General features: G+C 49.6%; 1 protein-coding gene across 2 annotated transcripts; it reads right to left on the bottom strand.

The window, feature by feature from the left end:
* Positions 1-1805: 1805 nt before the first annotated feature.
* On the bottom strand, positions 1806-26607 carry Slc13a5 (solute carrier family 13 member 5). 2 transcript variants are annotated; one of them, XM_040749076.1, is made up of 13 exons: positions 26409-26607; positions 25927-26047; positions 21223-21351; positions 20818-20954; positions 19345-19532; positions 18241-18409; positions 16682-16804; positions 11743-11961; positions 10858-10958; positions 9678-9796; positions 7389-7550; positions 4914-5051; positions 1806-3417 (listed from the first exon to the last, which is right to left on the bottom strand). In XM_040749076.1, exons 1-13 carry the CDS (start codon positions 26501-26503, stop codon positions 3286-3288), a joined length of 1833 nt encoding a protein of 610 aa, XP_040605010.1. In that variant the 5' UTR covers positions 26504-26607; the 3' UTR covers positions 1806-3285. The 2 variants fall into 2 exon arrangements, with proteins under 2 accessions (XP_040605010.1, XP_040605011.1); XM_040749077.1 differs by lacking the exon at positions 4914-5051.

The raw sequence follows: 26607 nt of genomic DNA on the forward strand, positions 1-26607 counted from the left end.
CAATATGTTGAAGGCAAATATAGGTGATGGCCAAAGACAGCCTTCTGCTACTGGCTAAACATCAGATGGGAGCCGAAAGTCATGGGCTTGCTCCCAGCCGATGCATGGGGATGGGAACAGTGACGCTGAGGAGGAGTCGTAGATGGCAGAAAGAAAGGGGTGGTCACCTAAGATGAGGATCCCCAGCTCTGGGAAAGGCCCTAACAGACCGTCTAGTCTGACCCTTTCACAGTGGAAACAGATGCCCAGAGGACAGAATGACTTGCTCCATGTCACATATGGGGACCCAGCTGGGTCTATGGCACACACTGCAACCACGTTGGTCCAGTGGGCCCCTCAGAGGAAGCCTGGCCCTTGGAAAGTGGAGACAGTGCTGAAACTCTTTGATAGCCAAGCCACCTGCTTTCTTGCTATTTGCTAACATTTTCCTGTGGCATTCTGTGGAGATGGAGCCACCAAGTGGCCCGGGGAGATGGCACCAGACACTGTTGCTTACCCAGCAGCTCCCCCTACCTCGCCTTTTCTCCTGCTAGAATTTAGATTTTCTTTTGTTTAGTGAATGGAAACAGGCTAATTCCCAATTCATGGCGCTGGCACTGAAACCTATTTCTGTCAGTGGCAGGTCAAAGGAAATGCATGTGACCTGGTTCTACCTAATGAAACATGAAGGAGAGTCTCCCTAGGGCTTCTAAGAGAGGCTGTTTTCCCTAATAAGAGGAAGACACACTTTGGCACCACCAGACACCCCTAGATTCCTCTCTTCATTCCTAGAAGGAACATAGTAGATGTGACCCAAGGTTTCAGTGAGAGGGCAAAACTATGACTCCCTAAGGATGACAGAGTAGACTGTGGAGGCCCAGCCTTTGGTGGTGTAGTGAGCCACTGGATGATCTTATCTCCACACTTTGATTAAGTAAACATCATTGTCCTATGGCCAATGCCCCATCCACTGGGGTTTCGGTTATTTACACCCCAAAGCATTCCACATGAATGCAAGCCAGACATATTGGTGCACCTCCACACAGCTGTAAGAGATGTCACTTAGCGACAGCCTTAGGTCATCCTCTTCCACTATGGGTTCTGGTATCTAGGACGAGAGTCTTCCACTCATGCTACCAAATCCTGTCCTCCCCACTGGCCACACTACTTATCTTTCAGTGCCCTCTTGGGATGCTCTTCCGCCCTGACTTTTCCCACTGCATGAAGCACATGCCCATTCTACACAGATCAGTCCTTGGTCATTCATGGTGACCCTGCTCTGGCTCAGCCACAGTGCTGGCTCTAGACCCAGCACCAGTCGAGGACTTCAGTCACAATAGGGCTGTGGAGATCAGAGAACTGGGTAAGGTGAGGCCATCAATGTGACATGATGGTCACTATTTCTATCACACTCTCCTCGGGGAAAGTCTTAGGGAGAGGACCAGTTCTGTCTAATTCAGCACTGTCCTGAGCCCATCTCAGAGGGTGCAAATGGAAGGCCTCATGTTTAGGGATCATTCCTGGGTAAGCAGGGACTTACGGGAGGCTGACTCTCAGCCACACACCTTTGCCTATAAGCCCAATAAGACTAAGGCCCTTCACGGTTAGAGGGAGGAGAAAAGGGTTTAGAGCAAGAGGCCTATCTTTATAGGAACCAGAACTACCACTAGCTGGAAAATAGAACTTGTCCCTTGTCTACTCTAAACCTTGTTTTTCTTCTAGGACAAGAGAGGATCCTAATGCCGGCTGTCTCACAGGGTAGCCGCAAATATGGAAAATGATAACTGGCAGATTCGCCAGGTCCAGGAAGGCCAGCACCCAGGAGGTGGACAGAGAGTAACTGTTTATTCATCTACCTCCCTCTGTCTTCCCCACAAGGCACAAAATCACAGACCAGTCAGCACACTGGAACTTTCCATAGCAGAGTATTTGACAAGAGTAAGCCTTCAACATCGTGGTCAGGAGTTATCCCTCTCAAGGAACCAGGCACAATGGTCGTCTTTGATGGGGACTCCTGGGGTCCCCATGCTGTCTTCTGCCTGGAAAAATGACATCCATGGACCTTATCTACCCACCAGAGCTTCTTTTCATCAGGGAAGAGAGTGTCACAGAGGGACAAGGGAGAGCTTCCTCTCCTATCTCCTTTTCATGCCAGGGGTCCTATGGGTTCCCATGGACGTTCTGGAGTAATTTCCCACACTGTCAGGTCAATTGATTTACTCTGGCAGGGCCTGTCTGCTCAGGGACCAACAAACCACTCAGTCTCAACCATGCTCTGGTGGACACCAGGCTTGACCACAACATACAGCCAGCAACAGAAAGACCTTCCCAGAGGAGCTCAGACTCCAGCAGATAGACTAACTGCAGTGGCCCGGTCCTTGGAGATGAGCTGCTGAATCTGCTCTGGGTCTAGCCAAGGGGAGACTTAGGTAACCCACTTTGATACCACCCCCCAAAGAGACACCGTTGTCCATCCTCGGAGTGTGATCCGAGCTGTACTAGGCTGGCAGGAAGAGCATTCCCAGAAGAATCAAACTGAGCTCCCTGGAAAAACAGAGGTTTTTCTCAGGAGCCTTGGCCAGGGGGCTGAGCAGCTTCCGTCCAAGAAAATAAAGGGATCTAGGAGTCAGTGGGAACTGGGGAAGGGATTTGAATTGTTAATTAATATGAAACAAGGCAAGTAGGGGACATGTCAGCCAAGGGTGAGCAGGCATGTTGTGATGTTAGCACCGCAGGTGGCTCAGCCTTTGGTGATGGCACCAGGTAGGGTCCAAGTCTTCAGGAGACCTTAACTCCAGCCCTCACTCTGGCAGTGGGAAGCTGTTCAAGATCAGAGTTCAGTCCTGGATGGGAAGTCCCTTCAGAGTGACAGAGCAGAAGAGGCACAGGGGCTGGGCTCTCATCCTGGTGGTCTGATCCCCATGTGGCCACCATGAGAACAAGCATGTGAGAGCCAGAGCCCAGCAGGAGACCAGTAGTCCTTCAAAGTCACATGGTACAGGGTCTTGAGTCCTGGTCCCTGTTTCCTGTCTGTCCCAGAGGGCATGGCAGGGTCCTGGGGAAGATGGGCTTTGCAGCCTTTCAAAGGGACTTGGTTCCTCTTCTAAACCTATCTTCCAGTCACCTATTACCATCTCTGAATCTGAGCCTGGAGAAAGAGGTGGCTAGTCGGCTAGGTCTTCTTGGGGTGTTGGCATCGTTGGATCACACTGGGGTCTGAGCACCAGTGTTCTGTGCAAGGTGTGCCAGAAGGTTCAAAGTCCTCAAAAGGGTGGGGGGCCAATGCTTGTGCTCTTGGGGCTCTTCCTAAGTGTTGATACTTGTCAAATTAGCCCAGTCAGGGAAAACATCCAAGTTAAATATGGACCGTCCCCAGGTGTTGACTGACAAAAACACACTTAAGATTCCAATGATGTTCATTATTAATCCTGTTTTTACCTACAGAATAAAAACAAGATCAGTCAGCAACACAGGAATTGTCTGGGCCTTGTGTTCCTGTATTCAGGGCCCCTCTCATCCCCAGACAAAGCAATTCAAGTGTCATCATTGATGGAGGAATCTCCAGAAAGGAGTCAGCACAGGTAGGTTCTCTACACGCATATGGTGTTGGGAAGTAACTTTGGAGAGGTGATACAAGACACTCACCACTCCTGTAGCCCTCCAGCTCTTTCTGCCACCCAGGCTGAATGCCTCCCTAACTTTCATGAGCCATCACTCCAACACACTAGCATGGACTTTTTGCTGGGGCTCAGAATCAAATTCGCAGCGTGTGGGTTCTGGGATTGATGTGCTTAAAGAAAACTCAGGAGGAATCCCACAGTGCCCAAGGTAAGGACCAATGGGGCTCCCCAGTTCACCTAATCACTCATCCCTAGCCCAGAGTCACAGAATTACTATTCCCCCACCAGAGGTGAGAAAGTCAAACCCGGCTTGCAAAGCTCTGTCTGTGACTGTTGGCTTCCAAGGCATCACTGACTCCCAAGCAAATGGGCATGTCATTCATGCATCCCTTCTTCAGACACCCCACAGGTCTCTCTGACTACTGTCCCCCTCCTTAATGTCCTCAGGGTTCTTGCTAGTTGTGAATTCTGATGTCATATGAGGGCCCCACTCCATCCCTTCCAAACATTCAGCCAGGACTTCACTGGGACCCAGAAAGGTTTCTCCAGATAGCACCTTCCATGGGAACAGAACTCATATAAAATATGAGATCATTTCAATAAATAAGAAAGGCTGAACAATAAACGAAAATGTCAAATACAGGTCTAGGTGTTCTGTGGCACTCTCAGGTCACAGGAGGGCCTTCTATTATTTTTTTCCTTGTTCTTTCCTTGTGTGTGCGCTGGTGTGCTCACTCATGCTTGCGTTTGGGAGTGGGGGCAGAAGCTGGTGTTGCGTGTCTTCCTCTATAATTCTTCATCTTTAAATATTTTTGGATTTATTTTATGTGTCTGAGTGCTTTGCCTGTGTGTGTGTGTGTGTGTGTGTGTGTGTGTGTACAATGTGCATGTCTGGTGCTTGAAGAGCTACAGACAGTTGTAAGCCACTGTGTGGGCACTGGGAACTGGACCTGGGTCCTCTATAAGAACAGTGAGCACTTTTAACCACTGAGCCGTCTCTCCAGCCCTCTGTTTCATGAAGCTGGGTCTGAAGCTCACTGATTAGGCTATCCTGACTAGTCAAGGAGTCCCTGAGATCCTTCTGCTTTCACCACCCCAGTCCTGGGGTCACAGGCATGCAGCACCATGCCTGGCTTTTTGTGTAGGTGCTGAGAATCCAGACTCAGGTCCTCATGTTGGCACAGCAAGTGCTTTACCAGCTGAGCCATCTCCCCAGCCCCATATGCCATCCTTTTGAAACCCACACACCATTCATAAATGGGACATCCCTTATTCCAATAACATCCAACAGGAACGAGTAAAAGGAGATGTTACCATGTCAACAATTTTGAGGTGTCCATAGGCAAACACGATGGCATTAGGCGGGGTGGCCACAGGCAACATGAAGGCAAGTGACGCACTCATGGTACAGGGAATCATGATGTACAGCGGGTGGATGCCGATGGAGCGAGACTGGGGAGACACACAACACTGCAACTCACAGCACAGAACACACAGAAGCTGGCCATACTTCAGAAGCATCTCCTGAGGCCTGGGTTACAGCCCAGCCTTCTCCACTGTGTCTGGCTACTCCCTCTGAACCATGTGCTTCTCTACATGGTAACTACTGACCACAGAAGACTGAGCTCAGAGGCTACCTCTCCTGGAGGCCTTTTTGGAGCCCCTCAATTTAGTTCATATGTTTTGGGGGCAACACTTGCTACAAGCCAGAGGCCACACTGGACTTCCTCTAGCCTGTACTGAATCTTAAAATGTCCTGTGAGCCATCTACCTGCCTTGTCATAGACAGAGGCAGTCTGAAGAACTGGATTCAGTCCTCTTACCATGGGATCGCTTTGAATTTGGAACCCAGTATCCACCTTTTTCATTTTACATATTAAAATTGTACATCTACTAGTACAGAGTTGGCATTTGCCACATATTTAGTGAATAAATAGATAACACAATTTTAACAGCTATCAAAGGGACTCCTTATCAGGTTTATTTCCATGGGCAAACACATCTACAGAGATCTCACTACAATGATTTACCACCAACACACAGGAAACTGATGCAATGGCTAGCAGCATCACAATGGTGTGTGCAAACAGTGGCACTCAGTTCAATGCCCACCGCTTTTCACTTTCCACGTGTGAGTGCTCAGGCAGGAACATGAAGAGCAATTTACTCTGAAATTTTAGCTCTAAAAGAGTCTATCTTTTGAAATTTTATTTACTTTTACTTTGTGTATATGAGTGTTTGCCTGCATGAATGTCTGTGCATCATATGCGTGTGTGTATGAGTGTTTGCCTGGATGTATGTCTGTGCATCATGTGTGTGCAGTGCCTGAGGATACCAGAAGAGGGCGTTGGACCCCTGGACTAGAGTTACAGATGGCTGTAAGTCTCCATGTGGGTTCTGGGAACTGAACCTGGGACCTCTGGAAGAACAATCAATGCTCTTAATCACTGATCTATCTTTCCAGCCCCATAGAAGAGTTTGTTTTCAAAGGGCCCAACTACCTCCTTAGCTTAAAGCCTGTGTTTGCCTAGGAGGGGCTATTTGTGCTCACAGGGTTCACAGGAGATGACAAAGCCAGAGCCTTTGCTTAAGAGAGGAGCATCTCCACTGCATGCCCAGTATCAAAAGACCCTCCCTGCCCCGTTCCTGATCCTCCTCAGCCTGTCTTCTTCCTCCTCTCTTTCTCTCTCCCTCTCCTCCTCCTTCACCCCTTCCTTCTCTGCTTCCTTAGCCTTGTGTGGGCAGCCTGCTTAGTGAAGGAAACATTTCCCTTGCTATTTTAAACACTTCTGTCTTCCTAGGAATAGAAAGAAAAACCACTCAGATTTGCTTATTTGAACTGGATGCCCCAGGCTGCTGGGATGAGAATTTACCAACTTTGTAACGAGGCTCAGAGCTTCTGTGAATCAGTCTGTCTCTGAGCTCAGACTAACCACAGCCTTTCTTGTTCCTCTCCAGGACAGCTTTGGTGGTTCCCTCATTCAGGTTCTCTGTGGTTCATGTACGGTTCATGGGGACTCTCAGCACACCTCTAGGATGGGGCATAGGTCATCTGGCTTTTCCTGAATTCCCTGAAGTCAATACTACTTTTAATGAATGACAGAGGTAACTTAAGAACAGACAACAGCTGATTTCCCTATAGGCTTTGCTTCCTCCTCAATTCGTAGCTCACAACTGAGCTTGCCCTGGAATTAACATTCATCAGTCCTTTCTCTATCGCCTCCATTCTCTGTCTCAGATCCCAGTGACCCCTCTCTTCCCTGAGAAGTCTTCAGGCATGCCTCCTCCTCCATCCTCCCACTCTCAAGTCCCATAGCTCCTGGGCTTCTTTCTGTGATATATGCCCTCTTCTCACCACCTTGAAACATAACCCAGGTAGTTAGATGACTATGATGGATGTATGGCTGGTGGTGGTGGTGTGGGGTGTGTGTGTGTGTGTGTGTGTGTGTGTGTGTGTGTGTGTGTGTAACTGGGGATTGAATCCAGGACCTTGCACATGCTAGACAAGTGCTTTTTCACTGAGCTATATCCCTAGTCTGGCTCACTGATAAAATGAAGTTGATGCTTTGGGCGGTGGTGAAGAAATACCAAGAAGAGTGGACAAAGCAGTGAGAGAGGGCTTCAGGGCCGGGGCCATCAAGTGTGCCCAAGACCGCATTACAGCCAGGGCCACATCTGGGTCTTCAAGCCTGGTGAGGCTTTGGATCCTAATTTTACTGACTCAGGAAATGGCCATGGGGTCACAACTTCCCATGAAATGTTCTTCCCTTCTCCGGCACAGTTACTTACCATGGAGGCAAAGATAGGCAGGAACAGGGTGGTGGTAGCCACATTGCTTGTGCACTCTGTGGTTATAGCAACAAGACAGGACAAGATCAAGGTAATGGCAGCCGGTCTCACTGAGCTCAAGGGTTCCATCTGTCTCGCCATCCACTCAGACAGCCCAGAAGCCTGGGAAGCACAGAAGACCATCATTTCAGGACTCTTGGTTTACAATTCCTCCAGGGTCCGTGGAGCTCAGTCCACCCCATTTCCAATTCTCTCTCTTGCACATAGGAAATCTGATCCATCCCTACAATATTCATCCTCCTCTTTCTTTTGGTTCCTACAACTTTGTTTGTGGCTCAGCTGATCTATTAACTAGATTCAAACCTCAGATGTTATCTGGAAGTTTCTGTCCAAATATCTTGTGAGCACATCAGGCTCAACATGGCCCAATCTAGGTTCCTCTTCTTCAGTCTGGAATCTGCTTCTCTGGGATCCCTAGCTAGTAACTGGATCTACCTGCCACTGCTACTGGGAATCATAGTGGAGGGTTCATGACCTGCTGCTTCCTAGGACCCAGTCATCACAAGTCACCTTAGATGACTCTTAGCCACCTCCTCCCCTTAGGCTTCCACATTCTCAAGACTTTGGAGAATAACCTGGACCACTGAGGATTTAGCCTTGGAACTCTGGGATAGGATGACAAGAGCAAAAAGCAGATAGACAAGGGGGCAATGGCAGAGCCTTGGAAATGATGGGGGAACGGAAGAAGAACCAGCAGAGAAGGTTGAGGAGGGACACTGGAAGGAGGAAGGCAGGAAGAAGAGGAGGGACACTGGAAGGAGGAAGGCAGGAAGAAGAGGAGGGACACTGGAAGGAGGAAGGCAGGAGAAAGAGCCATCCTGGAGATCAACATGGTGGTAAGCGGCCAAGTTGAGAGGAGGAGTCAGACGACAGCTGCCGAGAGCCCTCTAGCTCTTCCCTAGGCCTGCTGGCCCCGAGCCACCACTCCAGACTCAGGATGACTGTTCTCAAGTGCACATCTAACCAAGCCGTTCCCGGCTGTGTCTCTTTGCCTTCAGAATCAAGGCCACACCTGCTACCCTGAAACCAGACACTTAGAATGCAGGTGTCTGCCGGCCTCTCCAGCCTCACTGCCACAACCAGGCACCTCTCTGATCTTATGCCACTTCTTCCAAAAGGCTCTTGTAGATGCACCGGAGTCTCTAGACCTGGAAGTTTTCAGAAACAGATCCTATGTCTCAATGTCTTCTGTAACTTCTATGCCTGGTCTGTCACTAGGGACATACTAGGAATGTTTGTTAAGTGAAAGAAAATGCCAGATGGAGAAACAAGTTGGTGGGTGGAGGAATGGTAGAGAGAGAAGTAACTAGACTTGTGGGTTTGTTCATCTGAAACATGTATTGACTTATTTAAACATATAGCCTATATATTGGGCTGTGGATATGGCTCAATGGTACAGTGTTTTGTGTTAACTTGATGATCCCCAGCACAAATGAAATAGCATGCGCGTGTGCACTGTGTGCCAGGCTTTGCCCTAGGTGCTAAGCAAACAGTAAACACAATACAGACCAAGTCTATCTGTTACATTACATTCCTAGATAGATAAAAAGATGGTCGGATGTGTTGAATGGATGTTTACAAAGAGAGAATGGATGGCGAGGAAGGAAGGAATAATTAAAAAGAAATAAGGAGGAAGGAAAGAAGAAAGGAATGGCAAACGAATGGGATGGGATGGATAGAAGGGAGGGGAGAGAAAGGAGGAGAAAGCGAGGGATGGAGGAAGGAAGAGAGAGAGAGAGAGAGAGAGAGAGAGAGAGAGAGAGAGAGAGAGAGAGAGAGCACCAGAGGAATCAGAGGGAGACAGAGAGAAGATGGGATAGATGGATGGGTGATAGCAGCCCCAAGCTAGCTCAGCCCTTTCTGCTCAGGACAGTTAAATTACCTTAAAAACTGATCTTTTCCTATGCTGCAAGTACTTAGCTAGAAAAAGTTTTCAAAATCCCAAAACCATGTCAACAAGGAGTTCAGAAAGTAGAGGACCCAATGGACATGGTGAGAATACTCAGGGAGAGTCTTCCCTAGGACTCATTGAGGCTACAGCATCCTCAGCCTCTCGTGCTTCCCTGTTTCCCGAGTCAGGACACTGCTGGTGATGACAGCACAGAGTTCCATGCTTAAAGAATATGCAGTTCTGTGGTGGAGACGATCAGCCCAGGGATGGAAGGGGAAGATGGTGACATTTGCCACCTCTTAGTAGAACTCAAGGGCCACCTAGAGCTGGACAAGTACCTCACATCCTTTTGCCATAGCAAATCCTCCCCCCAGGAGCAGTACTATGCCCCAGGGCACTTTATCTTGGGTGAACTTCCAATCCAGCAGTGCTGGGGGATAGAACGGAGTTTTCCTTTCTGTGAAGAAAAAGAACACACTCGTGCATACATGCATTAGAAAGCAAGAGATGTAATCACAAGAAACAAGGCAATAAAGAGAATGAGATACCAGTGCATACCTGCATAGTAGCTAAAAACTCATGGTAATCATGGAACCTCTTGCTGGGGGAGGATTTGGCTACATTCTTGGCTAAGGGCATCGTAAGACAGAACCACCTTTTCAAACAGCCACTTGGTCATATTCTTAAAAACTATTATGCATTTAAGGGCATCTCTGTTATTTTACCATGACAGTAACACTGCTAGGTATTTTGCCTAAAGAAACACCTACAAAGAAAAAGCTGTATCCAGAATATTTGACTTATAGTGAAATGTTCAGGGCTGGTGAGAAGGTTTAGGGAGAATAAAGGTATATCTCACCAAGCCCGAGACAACTCCCAAGGGCTGTCCTCTGACCTCCAAAGATGCACTCTGGTGCTCTCTCTCTGTGTTTCTCTGTTTCTCTGTCTCTCTGTCTCTGTCTCTGTCTCTCTGTCTCTGTCTCTGTTTCTCTCTCTCTCTCTCTCTCACACACACACACACTCAGACACACACACACACACACACACACACACACACACACACACACACGGGCGCGGGGGGGGGTAAATTTTAAAAATTTTAAAGAAAAAAACATGTCCAAATACTCTATAGTAGGATGGCTACAGGATCCCTCTATGTGATAAAGTATTGAAGAATTACAAGCAATAAAAACAACAAAGAGACAGTGTTCAAGCTGTGTGTGCTTAGATGACAACTTTTTAAAGTATATATGCATATCAAAAAACAGGACGAAAGAAAAAATGTTGACACCATTATGGATAATTTAAAACACTTCCTGTACCTGCTGTGATGTATAAATAAAATTTCAAGTATTGAAATACAAAAAGAAAATGTACATATCTTAACAATCTCAGTTATCCTAGCCTTTGTAATGTAGCCAGTCATGTTCAGTAGGACAGAATTCTCTGCCCTCTAGACCCAGACAGCATCCCACGGGGATCCAATCATGATGGCTGTAAAGCCATGAGAAGCCTTACCTTCCTCAGTCTGGCTGCTGAAGTTGAACTTGGGCTTCTGTGAAGGTACAATGAAAAGCAAGATGGCCACAAAGATGGCCACTGTGGCATCAGTGATATAACTATGTAGGGAAGCACATGTAGGAACTCAGTGATAGTCATACAACAAATTTGCCCCGACCCACAGTTCCGCATCTAAATGCTCCTTCAGGAGGAAACAGGCTCTGCTACGTATGAAAACCAAAGGCCCCCAAATCAAGATTAGGAGTGGGTGGGAGGCTGAGTCTTGCTACAACCAATACCCTGAAATTCTTGGCCACCAACTTTGGGTGATTGCCCCCTGCCCCTCACCCCCCCCCCCCCCGTCAGCCTACACTGCTCTATGGGTGAACTTCATGATTTCTTAACCAGGAGTTTTAGACTTCTGGATTCACCGGACCTCACAAACTCTGCTGCTAAGCCAAATAACCAAGATGGAATAGGCAGCCTCAGGCAGTCACCTCCTGACTCATATCTTCTATCTTTGCTATAATAGTCATTCCTCAGCTTTCTTGTATGCCACCCCATCAAAGCCAGGGGAGAGCCCACATGTACTCTCTCTCACTAAGTTTACAAGTAAACTTGATGCATCTTAGATAGCTTCTGAAGAAAGATAAGAAAGGAGGATGGCAGAAACCATGGCTCTAAGGGACCTACTGCAGCCCAATAAACTGTACCAGGGCTCTGGTCACCCTGCTCACCAAGCATTTTTGGTTCAGTCTTCTGTGGGACATGAGGGAGCCACAGAAACAAATGAATGAAGCCCACAGAATGTTCCTCTGAAGCCTAGCTCCGCAACACAGCGCCCAAGCAACAGTAGCATGTAGACACATTCTCCTAATAAGGCCTTCCTCTGCCACCACTTACTTGGTTTTTCCATCATCCCAGGCAATGGACAGCCAGCCAGACATGAAGCCGGGGTCTCGGGAGAACCACAGGAGGATAAGCAGGATGAAGCAGAAGAGAACATTGCATTCGGCGTAGGTCAGGGGCCCCAGCTTCCTGTACTCCTCCTGCAGCACCTTGTAGGCAACCTTCTCGTTGTTCCTTCTCTTCAGCCCGCAGCAGATGCAAGATTTTTTAAATCTAGATCACGTGTGGATGAGAGGATAGCAGGGCAGATGGAATGACTCAGGGGCCACTGGGATAGAGGAATCTGACCGACTCACAGCAGAGTACTGTGGTCACATTCACCACACTGCGTCCTGACTGCTCTGGGGCCTGCAAGGGTTTCCCTCCCTCTTTCCTCCTGATATTTTCATCTTCTTCCCCACTCCCCCCAGATCATTTTAGGGAGAGACTGTTGAAATTTAGAGGCTGAGGGCGCAGAGAACAACCCAAGAACACCTCCAAAGCTGGAGGTGAGGTGGTACAAAGGGGGTGTATCTCCATCTCAGCCAGGTCACAGGGACAGCAGTCGATGGAAAGGAGAAGTTAGAAGGGCGAGTGGAAGGATAGAGCATGTAACTCGTGTTCATCAGCAGAGCTGGTGTAGCCGTTAGCCAAGGGAAGACTGTGCTCCAGGGTCCCCAGGAAGAAGGCTAGGGGAAGTTCTAGAGCCTACAGGACCTGGACTCACATGATCCCCAAGCTTTCCTCTTCCCATCCCAGCCTGGAGCTGCTTTCCACAGTGCTGGGATCTCACCCCATCACTAATGATTCCAGAGGGTAGGAGAAATGAGAGGGACTTAACAGAGCTGGCCTGACAGGGCTGGGACTCTTGGATTCCCAGGGCCTAGAAGTGTAGGATTGGATTAAGGACTCAGGAGACCTAGGGCAAGCGGCAGCTATGGCTGAAACAGGAAGGAAGCCAGCCTAGGCTTTACTTTGGGATGGTTCCTTCAGGGTGCTCCATCGGAACATGGGCCTGCCAGGGTGGCTTATACGGCCTCACCTGGGGTGGTGCTGACTTTTGAAATGGCAGGAAGTGGGGGGGGGGTAGGGAGAAAGGCAACTGGACTGCATGGAGTGAGCAACTGGGGCCAGTAATGGATAAAATGCAGGCCTCAAGTTCTTCCAGACATGTTGGCCTCGAAGCAGTGGAGTAAGACCAAGAGCATTGACCCTGGGGAGCTCTCCCCTTTAGAACCCTTTCAGGGCCCAGCACAGAATTCACAGGAAGGCTGGGCTGACAAAGAGTGTCTGGTTCCCACGGCTGTGCTAGATGTGAGCCACCTTCAGGGGCAATGTCAGCGGCATAGTTGGCTCCCAAGGACACTACTAGGTCATCAGAACATGAGGCAGCAATGAGACTCCTGTGCCTTCAAAAGCAGCTGGGACCTCCATGCGGAACTGGGGAGGGCCTCCCTCATAAGAACTCCAAGTGTGGGGATGGCTCTGTTGTCACTGGTGGGAACCTCTCTGCCATCACTGGCTCCAGTCTATGCTCTTCCAAGCACCGGCCTGCTACTTCCTGACATCTGAGAGACTTCAGAACTGTCCTGGGGACTCCTGCATTCCAGGAGAAGGGGTGGCCTTGGTGGTTTTAGTTGCCTAGCATGGGACAGGCAATAAGAAGGCCCGGCCTAGCTGGTGCTGATGGATGGGAAGTTCCTGATCCACAGACTCTGGGGCTGCGTGGAATGTTCAGTCTTCTGATGCTGCCCCCACAGTGGTGACACTAAGCCTCCTGACCCTTGTTCAGTTTAACTGAACACCTTCTCCTCTGGGCTCATTTCATCTGGTGGCCACTGGGTTCTGTGGGCATCCTAGAGTTGGGTTAGGGACCACAGTGTCCTTCTGCAGAAGAATGGCCTCCAATGTGGTGCACCACAGTGAACTGGATATGCCGCAGAGCCACAGAGAGTGAGAGGGGCCCCTGGATGCACACGTCTCGCCATGGAGCCAGAAGGGAGGCACTTCCAGTTGAGACAGATTGGGATGCATGAGTGCAAGACAGCTGTAATATGCCAACGCCATTCCTAGTGGTCCTGGGTGAAGGTCTGTGACTGTCTATAAACTTGAGCAAAACGAGTTTTCTGATGCCGGGCGGTGGTGGCGCACGCCTTTAATCCCAGCACTCGGGAGGCAGAGGCAGGCGGATCTCTGTGAGTTCGAGGCCGGGCTGGACCGATAGCCTCCAAAACAATACAGAGAAACCCTGTCTCGTAAAAACCAAAAAAAAAAAAAAAACCAAAAAAAAAAAAAAGAGTTTTCTGCTTGCAAGACCTTGGTACTGCTACCCATCTTCAGATGAGAATACAGGATACAAGGAATAGTAGAGGCACCTCTTGTGGATGGGAAACAAGATTCTTGCCTTCACCAGACTTGGTCCAGGAAGCCACAGATGTGTGGGGAGATCACCAGGCTCTGGTATGTGGTGGGACGTGGCCTAAGGCAGAAAACAGCTCCTATTTCTGCTGAGCCATTTGTTCTCTACCTTGTGGATCTGGAACGGAAATTAGGCTACCTGTGAGCCATGCTGCACTTGGTGTCTGAGTTAGAGTGGCATGTCAAAGAGGACTAGGGTAGAAGATAGGCCTGCTTCTCCCCTGCCTGCATTCAGAAGTCCTGATATATTCACGGCAGGTGCTGTTCAGGTTTCCCATGGCCCACAAGAGCAGTAGAAGCTGTACAGGGCCGGGTAGAACTATAGTTGGGTTGTCAGCTAAGCTTTCAGGGCCCTTGTGTCCCTATCACTTGCTAGCTGGGAGGCTGATGGTGCCCTGATAGTCTTGCTGCCCAACCACTCCCTCTGTGTCCTTGAACTTAGGGTTTCAGGGAAACCTAGGGCCATAGGTAGTAGGTAGTCCTTCTAACACCAGGACAGCAACCCTTGGCACAGGCTCTGGAGCTGACTGACTGGATTCCAATCCCAGGCCTACCACTTCTGTGCGGTACAGTGTGACATGGGTCATATAACCTCTCCAGTTGTTATATCTGTATGTTGGCAATAACTACTCTAGCACTTACTTCACAGGTTGTTGTGAAGATTAATTCATTAATGTAGAGTGCTTAAAAGAGTGTCTGTCATGCAATGTGTCTCTCTTTCTCTTTCCTTCCTTCTTTTCTTTGGTAGTGCTGATGATGGAATCCAGAGCCTCATACCATGGAAGTGCTCTACCACTGGGCCACACCCTTATCCCTGGGGGTTTTGTTTGTTAATTACATTTACTTATGTAGGCGTGTGTGCATGCATGTGTGTGTATGTGTGTGTGTTCATGCACACATGCTATACAGTGCAAGTATGGAGGGCAGAGGACAGCTTGTAGGATCAGTTCTCTTCCACCATGTGGGTATTGGGGAATAGAACTCATATATCATCTATCAGGTTTGGCAGCAAGTGCCTTTACCCACTGACCCCCTGTGCTGTGGGTGGGCCTGTGTTTTTTGTTTGTTTGGTTTTTTGTTTGTTTGTTTGTTTTGTTATGCTTTTTACCTTTGAGACAAGGTCTAACTATGTAGTCCAGGCTAGTCTGGAACTCACGATTCTCCTACCTCAGGTTCCTGAAGACTGATTACAGGCTTGTACCACCATACCTGATAGTCTCTTTAATTCTTACTCCCTCATGAGGCCTCGGCAGGTTCAAGGGACCATCTGCTGATCAGCGCACTGGACGGATGTGAGTGGGCAGCAGGACTTAAGTCCTGGTGTATATTCGAGAAGCTGAGTGGAGAGAGCTGTTGCTGATTCCCCTTTGCGGGGAGTAGGGGAGGTCTGGACACAGGGAGGGCAGGCGGCCAGAGGGGAACACTGCCTGGTGTTAGTAAGCACTGTTGTAATTGCTCGGAATAAGTGTAGCAATTTTAAAATGTAATTTTGTGAAAATGGGTTCCTCTTTCAGGAGACAATGGATTGTTTTAAATGCCCCCATTTACCCCCATGAAGTCCTTCCTACCAGATCTCTTCCCTGGGGTCAGAGATACCCATCTTTTTCTGGGTTCAAGCTCCCTGGTGGTTCCTGTCTTCCCTCCCAGTGTGGCATGGTCACCTTTGTGCCACTGGTAAATTTATGTCTTTTAAAACAGCAATTTAGCAGGGCCCTGGGGGAGGCAGAGGCAGGCAGATCTCCAGGATGGACAGGACTGCACAAAGAAACTCTGTCTTGGGGTGGAATGGGGAAGCTGTTTGTCAGCTCCACATCATAGTTTCTGTCCAAAGTCTGGCTGCATTAAAGGTGACTCTGGGTGAAACTGGCAGCGTGCTGGGAATAGGAAGGTAAACTGGCCTGGCACATTTCTGGGAACACCACAGGCATTCAGTGAAGCCCTGAGCTTTGACTAACTCAGACTGTCTAAAAAGGATTGCTGTGATCTGGCCTACTAGACCCAGGTGACCAAGTGGTAATGTGTCCAGCTGTGTTGGCTTGGCATGTGGAGACAGCCTTCTCTTTCAGTTACCTTAAGCCACATAGATGGCACACCTGCTCTTGCTCCCTGAGCCAGGAGACAATGTAGCAGTCAAAGGGGGCCTGGAACCCAGCCAAGGGGAAGGCGTGGTATTGGAGCATGAGGATGAGTGTCAAAGCATAGTGCTGTGATCCACCCAGCGGTGATCAGAAAAATGAGTTATTCCCAGGTGGAGTGGAGGAGAGGGACAGCTGGGAAAGGGGCAGCCCCGAAGCTGGCCTTCGGTGCTGGGGAGGCCAGCAGACGGAAGGTAGGAAGTCTCCCTCTGAGCTGAAGGGACAACACACGCAGAGGTACAGCAAGTCTCCCGGCATGATGAAAATGGGAGAATAAGCCAGCAGGTCAGGCTGGAGAAATAGGGCCTGAGAGAAGAACTTTGTAGATTGGCCCAGAGCTGAGGGCTTGGTGCAGGGGTCTGGCACCATCAGATGTTAGCCTGAGCACAGCCCACACTTACTTGGATCTCATGTAAAAGAACTGGAGCCACATCCAGGACAGCACCAGCATGATCAGCATGTTGGGGAAGGCAAATCCAAACCAAGAGGCAAAATTCATGACGTCTTTACTGTCAGGAAACAATCTGAAAGGAGAAACGCTGGTCTGTACCTCCACTGCCGTGCTGAGTTGTGGGGAGCAGGCCAGGCAGCTGAACCCTGAAAGATGGATGGGTCTGACAGCAGGCCACATAAGTTTGGGGTCCAGTCACCAGGGTTCATCATTGTTGGGGGCCCCAGAACATGGCCTCAGCAAGAGATAAGACTGAAGAATGAATGACTGGGGAGACACCTGTGGATACAGACCCTGCTGAATCAGCCCTGGCCTCTGGAAAAGTACACCTTTGCTACACATGCACACAATCTGGATGCAGCTTAAAGGGGGTGCATGGATGCCTCTGGAACCTCACTCTGCACTTCTGCAGGGGACTTCTCTGTGGACTGGAAGATGTTCTCCAAGTCCTGCCTTCCTCCCAAACCAGACTCTGCCTCCTTAGCCTGACATTAAATCCCACACAGAACTTCCCCCATTCAGCCAGGCAGACTGTTTTTTGCAGTAGAATTTAAGGGAAAGTCCGAGGGTTGTGATCGGAGAAAACGCTTTCAGGATCAAAAGACCCTAGTCACTGAATCTCAAGCTTTTGACCCGAAAGGCCAGCTGCTGCCCTGTCTGAGACTCTCTCCTTTGTCCCGCCCAGTTCCAGTGCCAGCTGCTCTCCCCACCCCTGTCCAGAACTCTTGTCTACACAAAAGAGGCACTGCCTCCTTTTTGTTTCTTACCATTATAAGTTGTACGTACTTCAATTAGCACATTTATTTGCCAGGCTGCCTGAAGAACCCTGTAGTTGACACCCCCAGCAGACCATGAAAAGCCTATGATGGGGCCCAGACTTCTCTCCCCTCCATGATATGCCAAGCCCACCCAGCACAAGACAGAAGCCACACATGGGATCCTCACAACCTATGTCCCATCAGTCAAGGATGGACATTTCTAGATTGTCCTTGTAGTGCACCCAAGGCCTTGGGGATACTCAATTAATGCAACTATAGTGAAGGAGACTGCCAGGCAATAGGTGACCCAATTCCAACTCTCTGTGCCATTTGTAGACCCCAAAGATCACAGGAGCCCGGCCATTATCAGCCAATGCTAGTGAGCTCAGAGGGGCTCCTTTAGAGATGTCCATTTTTGTGACTTCAACCCACTGCCATTTCCTGTGATGTTAGCACTAAATCCAGACCTCATTCCCTGTCTGAGAAGAAGCCCTGAGCATTGAAAGAAGTTGGACTTGCCCCGTGGCAGAAAGCAGCCTTGTCCATGAGCTTCAGGATGTCAGGTCTCCATTCCCCAGGAGGACTCTTAGTGGGTACAGGGATGCTGGGACACAGAGACTATATATGGGTTCATCTTCCCACGCTACTAGACTGATGGCTTCAGGGCCAAGACAGGAGAAGAGGGCTGAGTCAGCAACTCCAGCCCCAGAAACCCATGGTGATGTCTCCTGAAGGCACAGTCATGACTCACTCCTGCATCTGGCCCAGGAGCACCACGTTGGGTCCCGTCCCGGTCAAGGTGGCCGTACCCCCAATGCTGGCTGCATAGCACACACATAGGTTCATAGCCTTGTACATGTTCTTTGTGTCTTCATCCTCCTGCTTCTGCGCAGTGAGGTCTTCAAATATCACCTGGTTTCCTAGGGGGGACATGGGGCTGTTAGCCATGTCAGTTGTGAGGGCCACCCAGCCATTCAGAACTCTTTACTCTGCTACTAACATGAGGTCAGGAACACACCTCACCCAGTACACACACATTCCTCAGCTCCAGGCCCCAAACCTCAGTCAGGCCCCATCTGCCTTCCCATGATCCCTTCGCATGACTTCCCTAGGTATCCTCCATGTACCTGCCAAGCCCAGAAATTTAAGGCATGTATTCCTATTTCTTGGCTCCTTCCTGTTTGTTGCTCAAGCTACTCCCTGAATCCAAGGGATTCAGTCTACCTCAGATGCCTCTCCTCCTAGTGAGGTCCTCCTTCTCTGAGCTGCCATGCTGTCTAGCCTGAAGCTGATGATTTGGGTGAGAGTGCCCACTTAGGTCATCCCACTGGGATCCACAAGAGTCAGAGGTCAGAGTTCATATGCCCACTTCCATGTTGCCTCACCCAGGACCTAGAAACCAGGCAGTAGCCACAGTTCCTGAGCTCTTCCCATGCAGAACCCCTGGAAAGAATAGGGAAGCAACCCCAAGACCTGTGGGAGTGGAGTAAGTGGTGACCTGCTCAAGGAGAGCCAAGAAGGCAGCTCCAGAGAAAATAAGAGTAGCAAGGGTGAGGAGCATCCATCAGCTGCTCAAAGATGCATAAATGAGTTATCAAATGAACACCCAATGCTTTTTATCAGGGGACTAGCTATGACCTCTGACTAAATCAAGCAATGTTCTAAGCTTGAGTAAAGGATTGATCTTTTATGTGATAGCCAAAACTCAAATACTAATAGCAAAAACTATTTCCCTGTTCTTCCCCCTCTATGGATGTTTAAGGAATGGCATAGGGAGACCAGGAGGAAGGAGGTAGCCATAGCACCTGGCAGCTGCAGGGAAGGCCACAGCTGCAATAGCTAAGCCAGTGTGTACCTGGAAACTCGCCGGCCTTGTTCTTGTCTGACAGCTCCAGCGTCCCCTGGCAGGCATCCACAACTGCATTTGTGGCTACCATTTGCTCCAGCATGGCCTCCACAATGGGTATCATCATGGCTGTGGTGGCAGTATTGCTGATCCACATGGACAGGAAGGCCGTGACGAACATGAAGCCCAGCATCAGCCTGTCGAGGAGGGGCAAAGAGGAAAGCCAGAGTCCCTTGTGCCCTACCCAGCACACCCCAGGGCACAGCTGGGAGCTGGAGCCACCCTTCCTGACAACTCAAGGCCAGCTGTTCCGACACGGGGTGGCAGTTTGAGCGGCTCTCTTCTCGCCCTTCATCCCGTCCCTCCTCCCTCTCTGGACAGTTCACTTTCATTGTCAACCTGGCTGGACCAAGGAATGCCTCGTCAAAGAGTTCACTTCCGGGTGTGACTGTGAAGGACAGGCCATGAGATCATGAGGGCTCCGGCATAATGAGTAGATTAAACCCTCAATGGACTTGTAATGTGATGGCCGTACTGGGAGATGGTAAAACATGAGAGGTGGAGCCTGTGACCTACCCAGCCACATGGTTGGAGCCCAGTCAGTGGTACAGCCATGAGTTTCATCTTTTGGAGAAGTCCTTAAGCCCAATCAGAAGGTGGTTGGTTACTCCTGTATCATTTGTGTCACCACAACACCACAGGGCATATGGTGGCTAGCAGAAGACTTGGGGGTGGGGAGGATGGTGTGGATTTGATAAACACACAAACACACACACACATACACACACACACACTATATGCACATACGAAGTTCTCAAATAATAAAAGAGAGGTGGGGCTTAATTGGAAGAAGTATGTCATTGGGGCTTGTCCTTGGTGGTGTATCTTGCCATGACCTCTGGCTCCTGGCTCCTGGCTCCTGGCTCCTGGCTCCCTCTCTTGCTTCCTGTCTGATGTGGATGAATTTCTGCTACCACACACTTCTGTCACCATGATATTCTGCTCAGATATGTAAAACCTATCAACCACAAACTGGTCACCATCCAAAGCTATAAGCTGAAATAAATCTTTCTTCCTTTAAGTTGTTCCTTTTAGGAATTTGGTCACAGACATGATTCCCTGTCACCCCTCTTCTCAAAAACATTGCTGATGTCTATATTGTTGCCAGGCCAGAGAGAGGCTTCAAACTCAGCTGTGGTTCTAAGAGACTCCCATTTAGCAGGGAAGTTTGCCTTAGCAAGACCCAGAGTATGGCAGAGCAGCTCCACATGAAGGTAGATTAGCTTTCCACATAGATCTAGAAGATTCCCACTGTCTTACACAGAGCCTCTCCTCTCCTGAATCCCAAAGATCTAAGCAGAATCATCCTGTCCTACCCAGAGGCCAGCCCTCTCCTTCCTCTTGGATATCCTGCTGTGTCACAACTCCACTCTCCAGGGGCCCCAGTAGAGCCATGTGGCCAGAGAAAGAAATTATACTTACCTGGTGGGCTTGGTCCCCACAAAGAGCAGCATTCTTAGGGCAATTCTCTTGTGCAGTTTCCAGCGCTCCACAGCCACGGCCACAATGAGGCTACCCAAGAACAGCATGTTGGTGTCCTTCATGTACTGGACACACACCTGCAGGGTGGCGGGGGTGCCCCATCAGGACAATCCCCAATCATATACTACTTAGGTCCAAGGTTGCTACCAAAGTCCCCTAGACAGCTAAGCAAGCCAGATACTGATATCAAAGGTAGCTTGGAGTGATCTGTCTATACTTGTCCTCGAGGGATCCACTACTGGACTTCTGAAGCTATCCCTAGGCCTTGGAAGCTCAGAGGGGCTCAGAAAAGAGGAGACTATATGGGAGGACCAAAAGCCACCAGCCCTTGTTCAGCTTACTCACCTGCTTGGAGTCCAGTATCTTTAAAAGTGGGAAGAGCAAGGCAGGCAAGAGGGAGGTGATAGCCACTGGGATGACATCTGTGCACCAGTAGATGGCCATGAGGATGATGACATAGGCACACCTGACAAACTGAAGAGACAGTTCTGAGGACTGGACGGCTTCACTTGTACATCCCAGCTGCATCTGTGATGGAGAAGCCTGTGCCCTGCTCCTGGGTAGTGTGGCTCTCCAAGGCTCAGGACAGAGTCAGGTTGTTTCCAAGTCCAACCTTTCTCTGCCTCCCTCTTTCCTGCTGTGTAGTCCTACCACCAGAATAAACAAATGTTTTCAAAGAAAGATTGTACCCCATAAACAGTCCAGGACACCTCCCCGTGGACTGAAGCTATGTTTCCCAATCCCACGCACTGATGTCTGGGGTGAGGGCAGGTCCTTTTTGTGGGGACCGTTCTCTAAACAGTGGGATATTTAGCATCATCCTTGTCCTCCACCCAAAAGACAGCAGTAACATTCTCTCTATTCATGACAAGAGAAAGCTAGCTCCATGGTCTATACATTTCGTACTGTGGGCAGGAGAGATGATTGAAGGACTTCAGGGACTGTTATCCCAGAAGGAAGAGCCCTGAAATGCTTATTATTTTGAATTGAAGGAAGGTAGAAGACAATATATTCTGGAAGAGCTCTGAGGCTGTGTGTCTGCTTAAGTCGGGTCCTACCAATAAGAAACAATAGTTCCTGATCCCTTCTCTGGGTCTTCATTAACTAAACTCCCAAGGCAGTGAGGAAGATGAAGTTTGAGTAGGACATGGTGGTGCTTGTCTGTAATCCCAGCATCTAGACCTTTGCAGAGTCGAGGTCAGCCTGGCATATATAGTGAGCTGCAGGACAACTTGGACTACAAAGCAAGACTCTAAACAATAACATCAAAAAGCTACTAATCACATAAAAGCCAAAATGCAAAGTCTGTCAACATACCTTGCAAACACTTGTCATATTCCATTGCCTTCCATTTGAGGCACTATTTCATTGTCTATGCTGTGGGACCCAGTGGATTTTGTCCCTGGCAACTATTTATTTGTTTAAACTAACTGGGTTACCCTAAAAATCATTTAGTAGTCACCTAAAACCTCCTACAGTCTCATGGTCCCCCCTCCCCTTTGGGACAGGATATGTGAGCTTTGGCATCAACACAGGCTTGTGAGGAGGGACTCATTTCCTGTGAGTAATGAATCTGTAGATGTTCTCTCATTTATCAGTCTATGGTCAGAGAGCAAAGGGGAGCCTTCCCTTCCTCTCCTATAGGACGGATACTGGTTGAAAGCTATAGGTGAGCTCCAGGGGTGGGTGGTAGAGGAGGTTCCTTCTGGGCATGGGTAATAAAAAGATATGTTGTAGAGAAATCTTAAGTAATAATGCTATATTGTCATGGTATAGCAATTCTAAACAATGTCACTCACAAGTCTCCTCCCTTCTTCCCAGTCTTGGTTCCTCTTTAGGTTCATTTCCCAACCTCATCTGTAAATTACAGAATGTGTGAAAGCCAGGAACTCCTTAGTAGCCCTTATTCTCTGAACTCTGACTATAGATGTCCTGTGACTGTTTTAACTGTCCCTCCAAGAGGATGAAATACAAAGTTAACTGCCTCATTTCCACCCATTAGCAGGAAGTCCGGGAGACGTCTCAGTCCTGAATAATCAATCAACACACTCAACCCTCCCTAATCTAGACTCGCACTGTGTCCACAGAGAGTACAGAGTAGGAAAGGGATGTTGGAAAAGTCTAGGGGTGGGTTTCAGGAGAGAGAGAGAGAGCTCAGACAGGAAAGTGTTGACCATGTAAGCATGAGGACCTGAAGTTGATTCCTAAAACAAATGAGAGCACCAGATGTGTCACACAAGTGTCCCAACCAGCACTAAGAATGTGGAGACAGGCCAGCCCAGCCTGTATGGTCAGATTCAGGCCACTGAGGATCCTATCTCAAGAAACAGAATGGACAGCAGCTGAGGAAACATCTGATGTTGATCTCTGACCTCCAAATGCACAAACACATACATGTACATACACCATGCACACACACACACACACACACACACAAATGTCTAGGGAAAAAGTGGCAACCTTGGAGACGATGATGAATTCTAAGTAAATGTACTGCACTTCCTGCCAATGAGAAGGTGTCTGGAAAAGCAACAGAAGCTGAGAGGAAGGTAGGTTTAAAAGCCACACTCAACACAGAGCCTAGCTCACAAGAGGGAGTCAGGAGGCACCCATGCACAGTGGAATCAGCCAGAGCTGACTGCTCATCTGATAGTACTCATCAGTCAGCAAGGGGCATGCTCCAATCCATGTGCCCCTAGGTGACATCGTTATTGTCAACTAAGGCAAAGTGATGTGGCTATGACATCATTATGTACTATAATCTGATTGTGTCATGATTGTAGTCCAGTATTGAATAAAATGCCCTTACATGGCTCATTACACATTGCATGAAACTGAAGTAGACAAAATTCTCCCTTCACCGTGTGTGTGTGTGTGTGTGTGTGTGTGTGTGTGTGTGTGGTGTGTAAGACAGGAGCTCAGTTGACTGGTATTTGGAAAAGTTGTCCATTCAGACATTAATAATAAGGCAATGAGGATACCTGATTTCACGTTATACTTAATACTTTATACTTGTGGAAATAAGAATTTCATACAAGTTTAACAAAGTGATTAAACTTGTCGCAGGTTTTATTAAAATGAGTTTTAAAAGCAGAGGCAGACTTAGAGAAAGGGTAGGAAAAGTGGATCAGAGCGGGATCTGGAAGCAAGCAAGGCAGAAGAACCTGGAGAGGGGCCATGGGCCACCGAGGGCAGCATGTTCTGGAAGCCATCATCTGGTTGGGACAACGGTGCTCAGGCTGCCCCTAGGGTCCTCTGACTTTCTCTCCTGAGAATGTTGTGTATCTCCAGGTTGAGTGGCATAGTGAGTGGCGACAGGGTGTTCTTTGGTGGTGATCAAAACAGAAGCAGAAAGGAAGAAAACAGGAAGCCAGAGGCCCAGGCTCCCAGTACCTAATCCCGTTGGAAGGAAGGCAGAGGGAGAGAGCCTTTTAGAAGAACCTTCACTACGGTCTCCCAGTCCCCCAGTCTCCATTCCCAGGGCATATACACATACACCCCAGCTGGGAACCTGGCTCAATGTTATTTATTCTCTCTCTCCTCTCCATTTTCTCTCCTTCTCCCCCCACCCCAGTGTGTATATGCATTGCCAGGAGGAAAGCGGGGTCCTCGTTATACTGTCCTCTACCAGGAAGGTCAACCAAGCGACTATAATTATTCCAGGGAACATCAACCCCCCTCCCACAACCAGCAGAGCTAAAATCACAACTTTCTGGCCTGGCTGCCTCCCACAGACAAGAACGATCCCAAATCTCTGTGGATGCTCACTAACAGTGTGGCAACCGAAAAGCCATCACAGTTGGCCCATGTGGGGCCTGTGCTCAGCACATTCCCTTCCCCCATCCTAGGAACCAGAACGATCCCCTTTTACTCTCAAAGCGTTAAAGTGTCTGAATCCGGTCACCCCATTGTACCCACCAAAGCACCCAGACCCAGAGAGCACAGGGTCTTGGTGAAAGGCACAATGTAAAGTGAATAGACCGTGCGCCCGAGTGCGCTCCTCTCCTCTCCAAACATTCCCTGAAGAGTCCCACTGTTTCCCAAACCTGCCTGTGAAGGGGAAGCAGGATCGAGCAAGGTTTCCTGTCTGGGCTGAGAGTGAAAGGGCTGAAAGAGGGAATGGAGGAAGGAGCAGCCAGCAGCCACAAAAGGCTTCAAAGAGCTCTGGCCTCGCCAAACTGGCTGCACACAGCCCAAAAGAGCCCGGCCAGGGCTCCCGCCCCTCCTCTGCCCTGCAGCCAAGGCCATTCATTCTCTCCCTTCCTCCCAGAAGCATTAGGAAGCCAGGGCATGGGACTTCCCTGCAACCCAGTGCCATGCCACCCAAGGCGCGAGCTCTGGGAACGTGTCCCGCCTCCTGCCTCAGCCACAGCAGGCAGTGGGCAGTGGAGACCAAGCCCGACCTGCCTTTCAGGCTGCAGCAGGATTTGGACTCAGAACGGCTTCTTTGGTTTCAGAGAAGGAAAGAAATATAGATCATGGGAGGGGAAAGTGAGCCTCAAAATTCAGGCCAGAGACAGAGATTCATACAGGTGATGTTCTTTTCCTGCAGGTCCCTGACTGAAGGCATCTACAGCTGGAGAATGTCTATTCCCTAGAGAAAAAAAAAAAAAAAAAAAAAACACGCTGGAAAGCCCAGGCCTTGGAATATCTGCTGCCTCCAGTAGCATCTTTGAGCTGGGATAGCGCTGGTTGTGCATTCTGGGGGCCGGGGGGAGGGGGGAGGATTCTGAGTCAGAGGCTAAAAGCCTGTGGTGGGCTCTGTGTTGTTCAGATCTGTCCTAACGTTCAGGTCTCCGTGTTTGCCCGAAAGGTTCTTGCGCCCTGCAATCGGTGCACTCCAGGACGTGTTCACCTTAAGGTCTCCGCGTCCCTGGGATTCTTTGCAGGTCACCTCCCATCTGGTGCCTGGAGCATCTGAGCACGCACCCCAGGGAGATTTTCCCCCGCGAGGGAATCCGCACGTTCCAGCTCAGCATTCCCGGGTTCCGTGCCCGTTATTGCACTGGGCACCCGGGTTCCGCCGGACTGCCCAGACACGCAACTGACCTTGTCAGGTACCACAATGATGAGTGGAAGCAGCAGGATCGGGGAGAAGAACAAAATCACGAAGGACTTGAACTTGGTCAAATAAGTCTTCACCGAGGCCATCGCACAGAAGGGAGGCAGACTGGCGGGAGAGAAGATTGAGAAGCAGCTAGAAGTTCCGCGAGCTTAAAAGGGGGCCGCGCGGTCCCACCGGATTGGGGGCGTCTACAACTCCGCCCCCCATGGCGGGGCCTCCCTGCGGTGCCCGGGCGGAGCCACCCCTCGGGGTCTGTCGGACGCGTCTGTCCCGGGACTCTGCCACCCCGCGGCGGAGAAAGGCGTCTGCAGATTCCAGTGTTTGGCACCAGTCCTCTGCGGAGTGACTGGACCCTGGCACCTCACCGCTCACCAAGACCTTTGGCGCTACTCTGGACGCCAGTACTACGTAGGGTGTGCAGGTCACCCTGCCAGCTTAAGCGTGAGGATTCTTTCTGTACCCGCACCTGCTCTCTCCTGGGCTCGGAAGGGTCCCAGATGAAAAGCTCCACCGGCCTGTAGGTTTCTCAGGCTTCTCTCTCCAAAGCTCTCTCCTTCTCATCACGGAAGGGTGTCTCTTAGAGGCAGTGGCTGAGCCCTGCACCACCGCGTCCCCCTCACCCCCAGGATCCTCTGGCTTCCCCCTTGAGTTAGCCCTACTCTGGA

Source organism: Mesocricetus auratus, unplaced genomic scaffold (genome assembly GCF_017639785.1).
Source record: "Mesocricetus auratus isolate SY011 unplaced genomic scaffold, BCM_Maur_2.0 Super-Scaffold_100007, whole genome shotgun sequence".
In the NCBI taxonomy this organism is placed as follows: Eukaryota; Metazoa; Chordata; class Mammalia; order Rodentia; family Cricetidae; genus Mesocricetus; species Mesocricetus auratus.

Coding starts and splice junctions, on each gene's coding strand:
- Slc13a5 (XM_040749076.1), bottom strand. CDS start 26,503: ATGAGAAGGAGAGAGCTTTGGAGAGAGAAGCCTGAGAAACCTACAGGC. Junction 21,352..25,926: donor TCATTGTGGTACCTGACAAG/GTCAGTTGCGTG, acceptor CTGTCTCTTCAG/TTTGTCAGGTGTGCCTATGT. Junction 9,797..10,857: donor CAGCAGCCAGACTGAGGAAG/GTAAGGCTTCTC, acceptor TTTTCTTCACAG/AAAGGAAAACTCCGTTCTAT.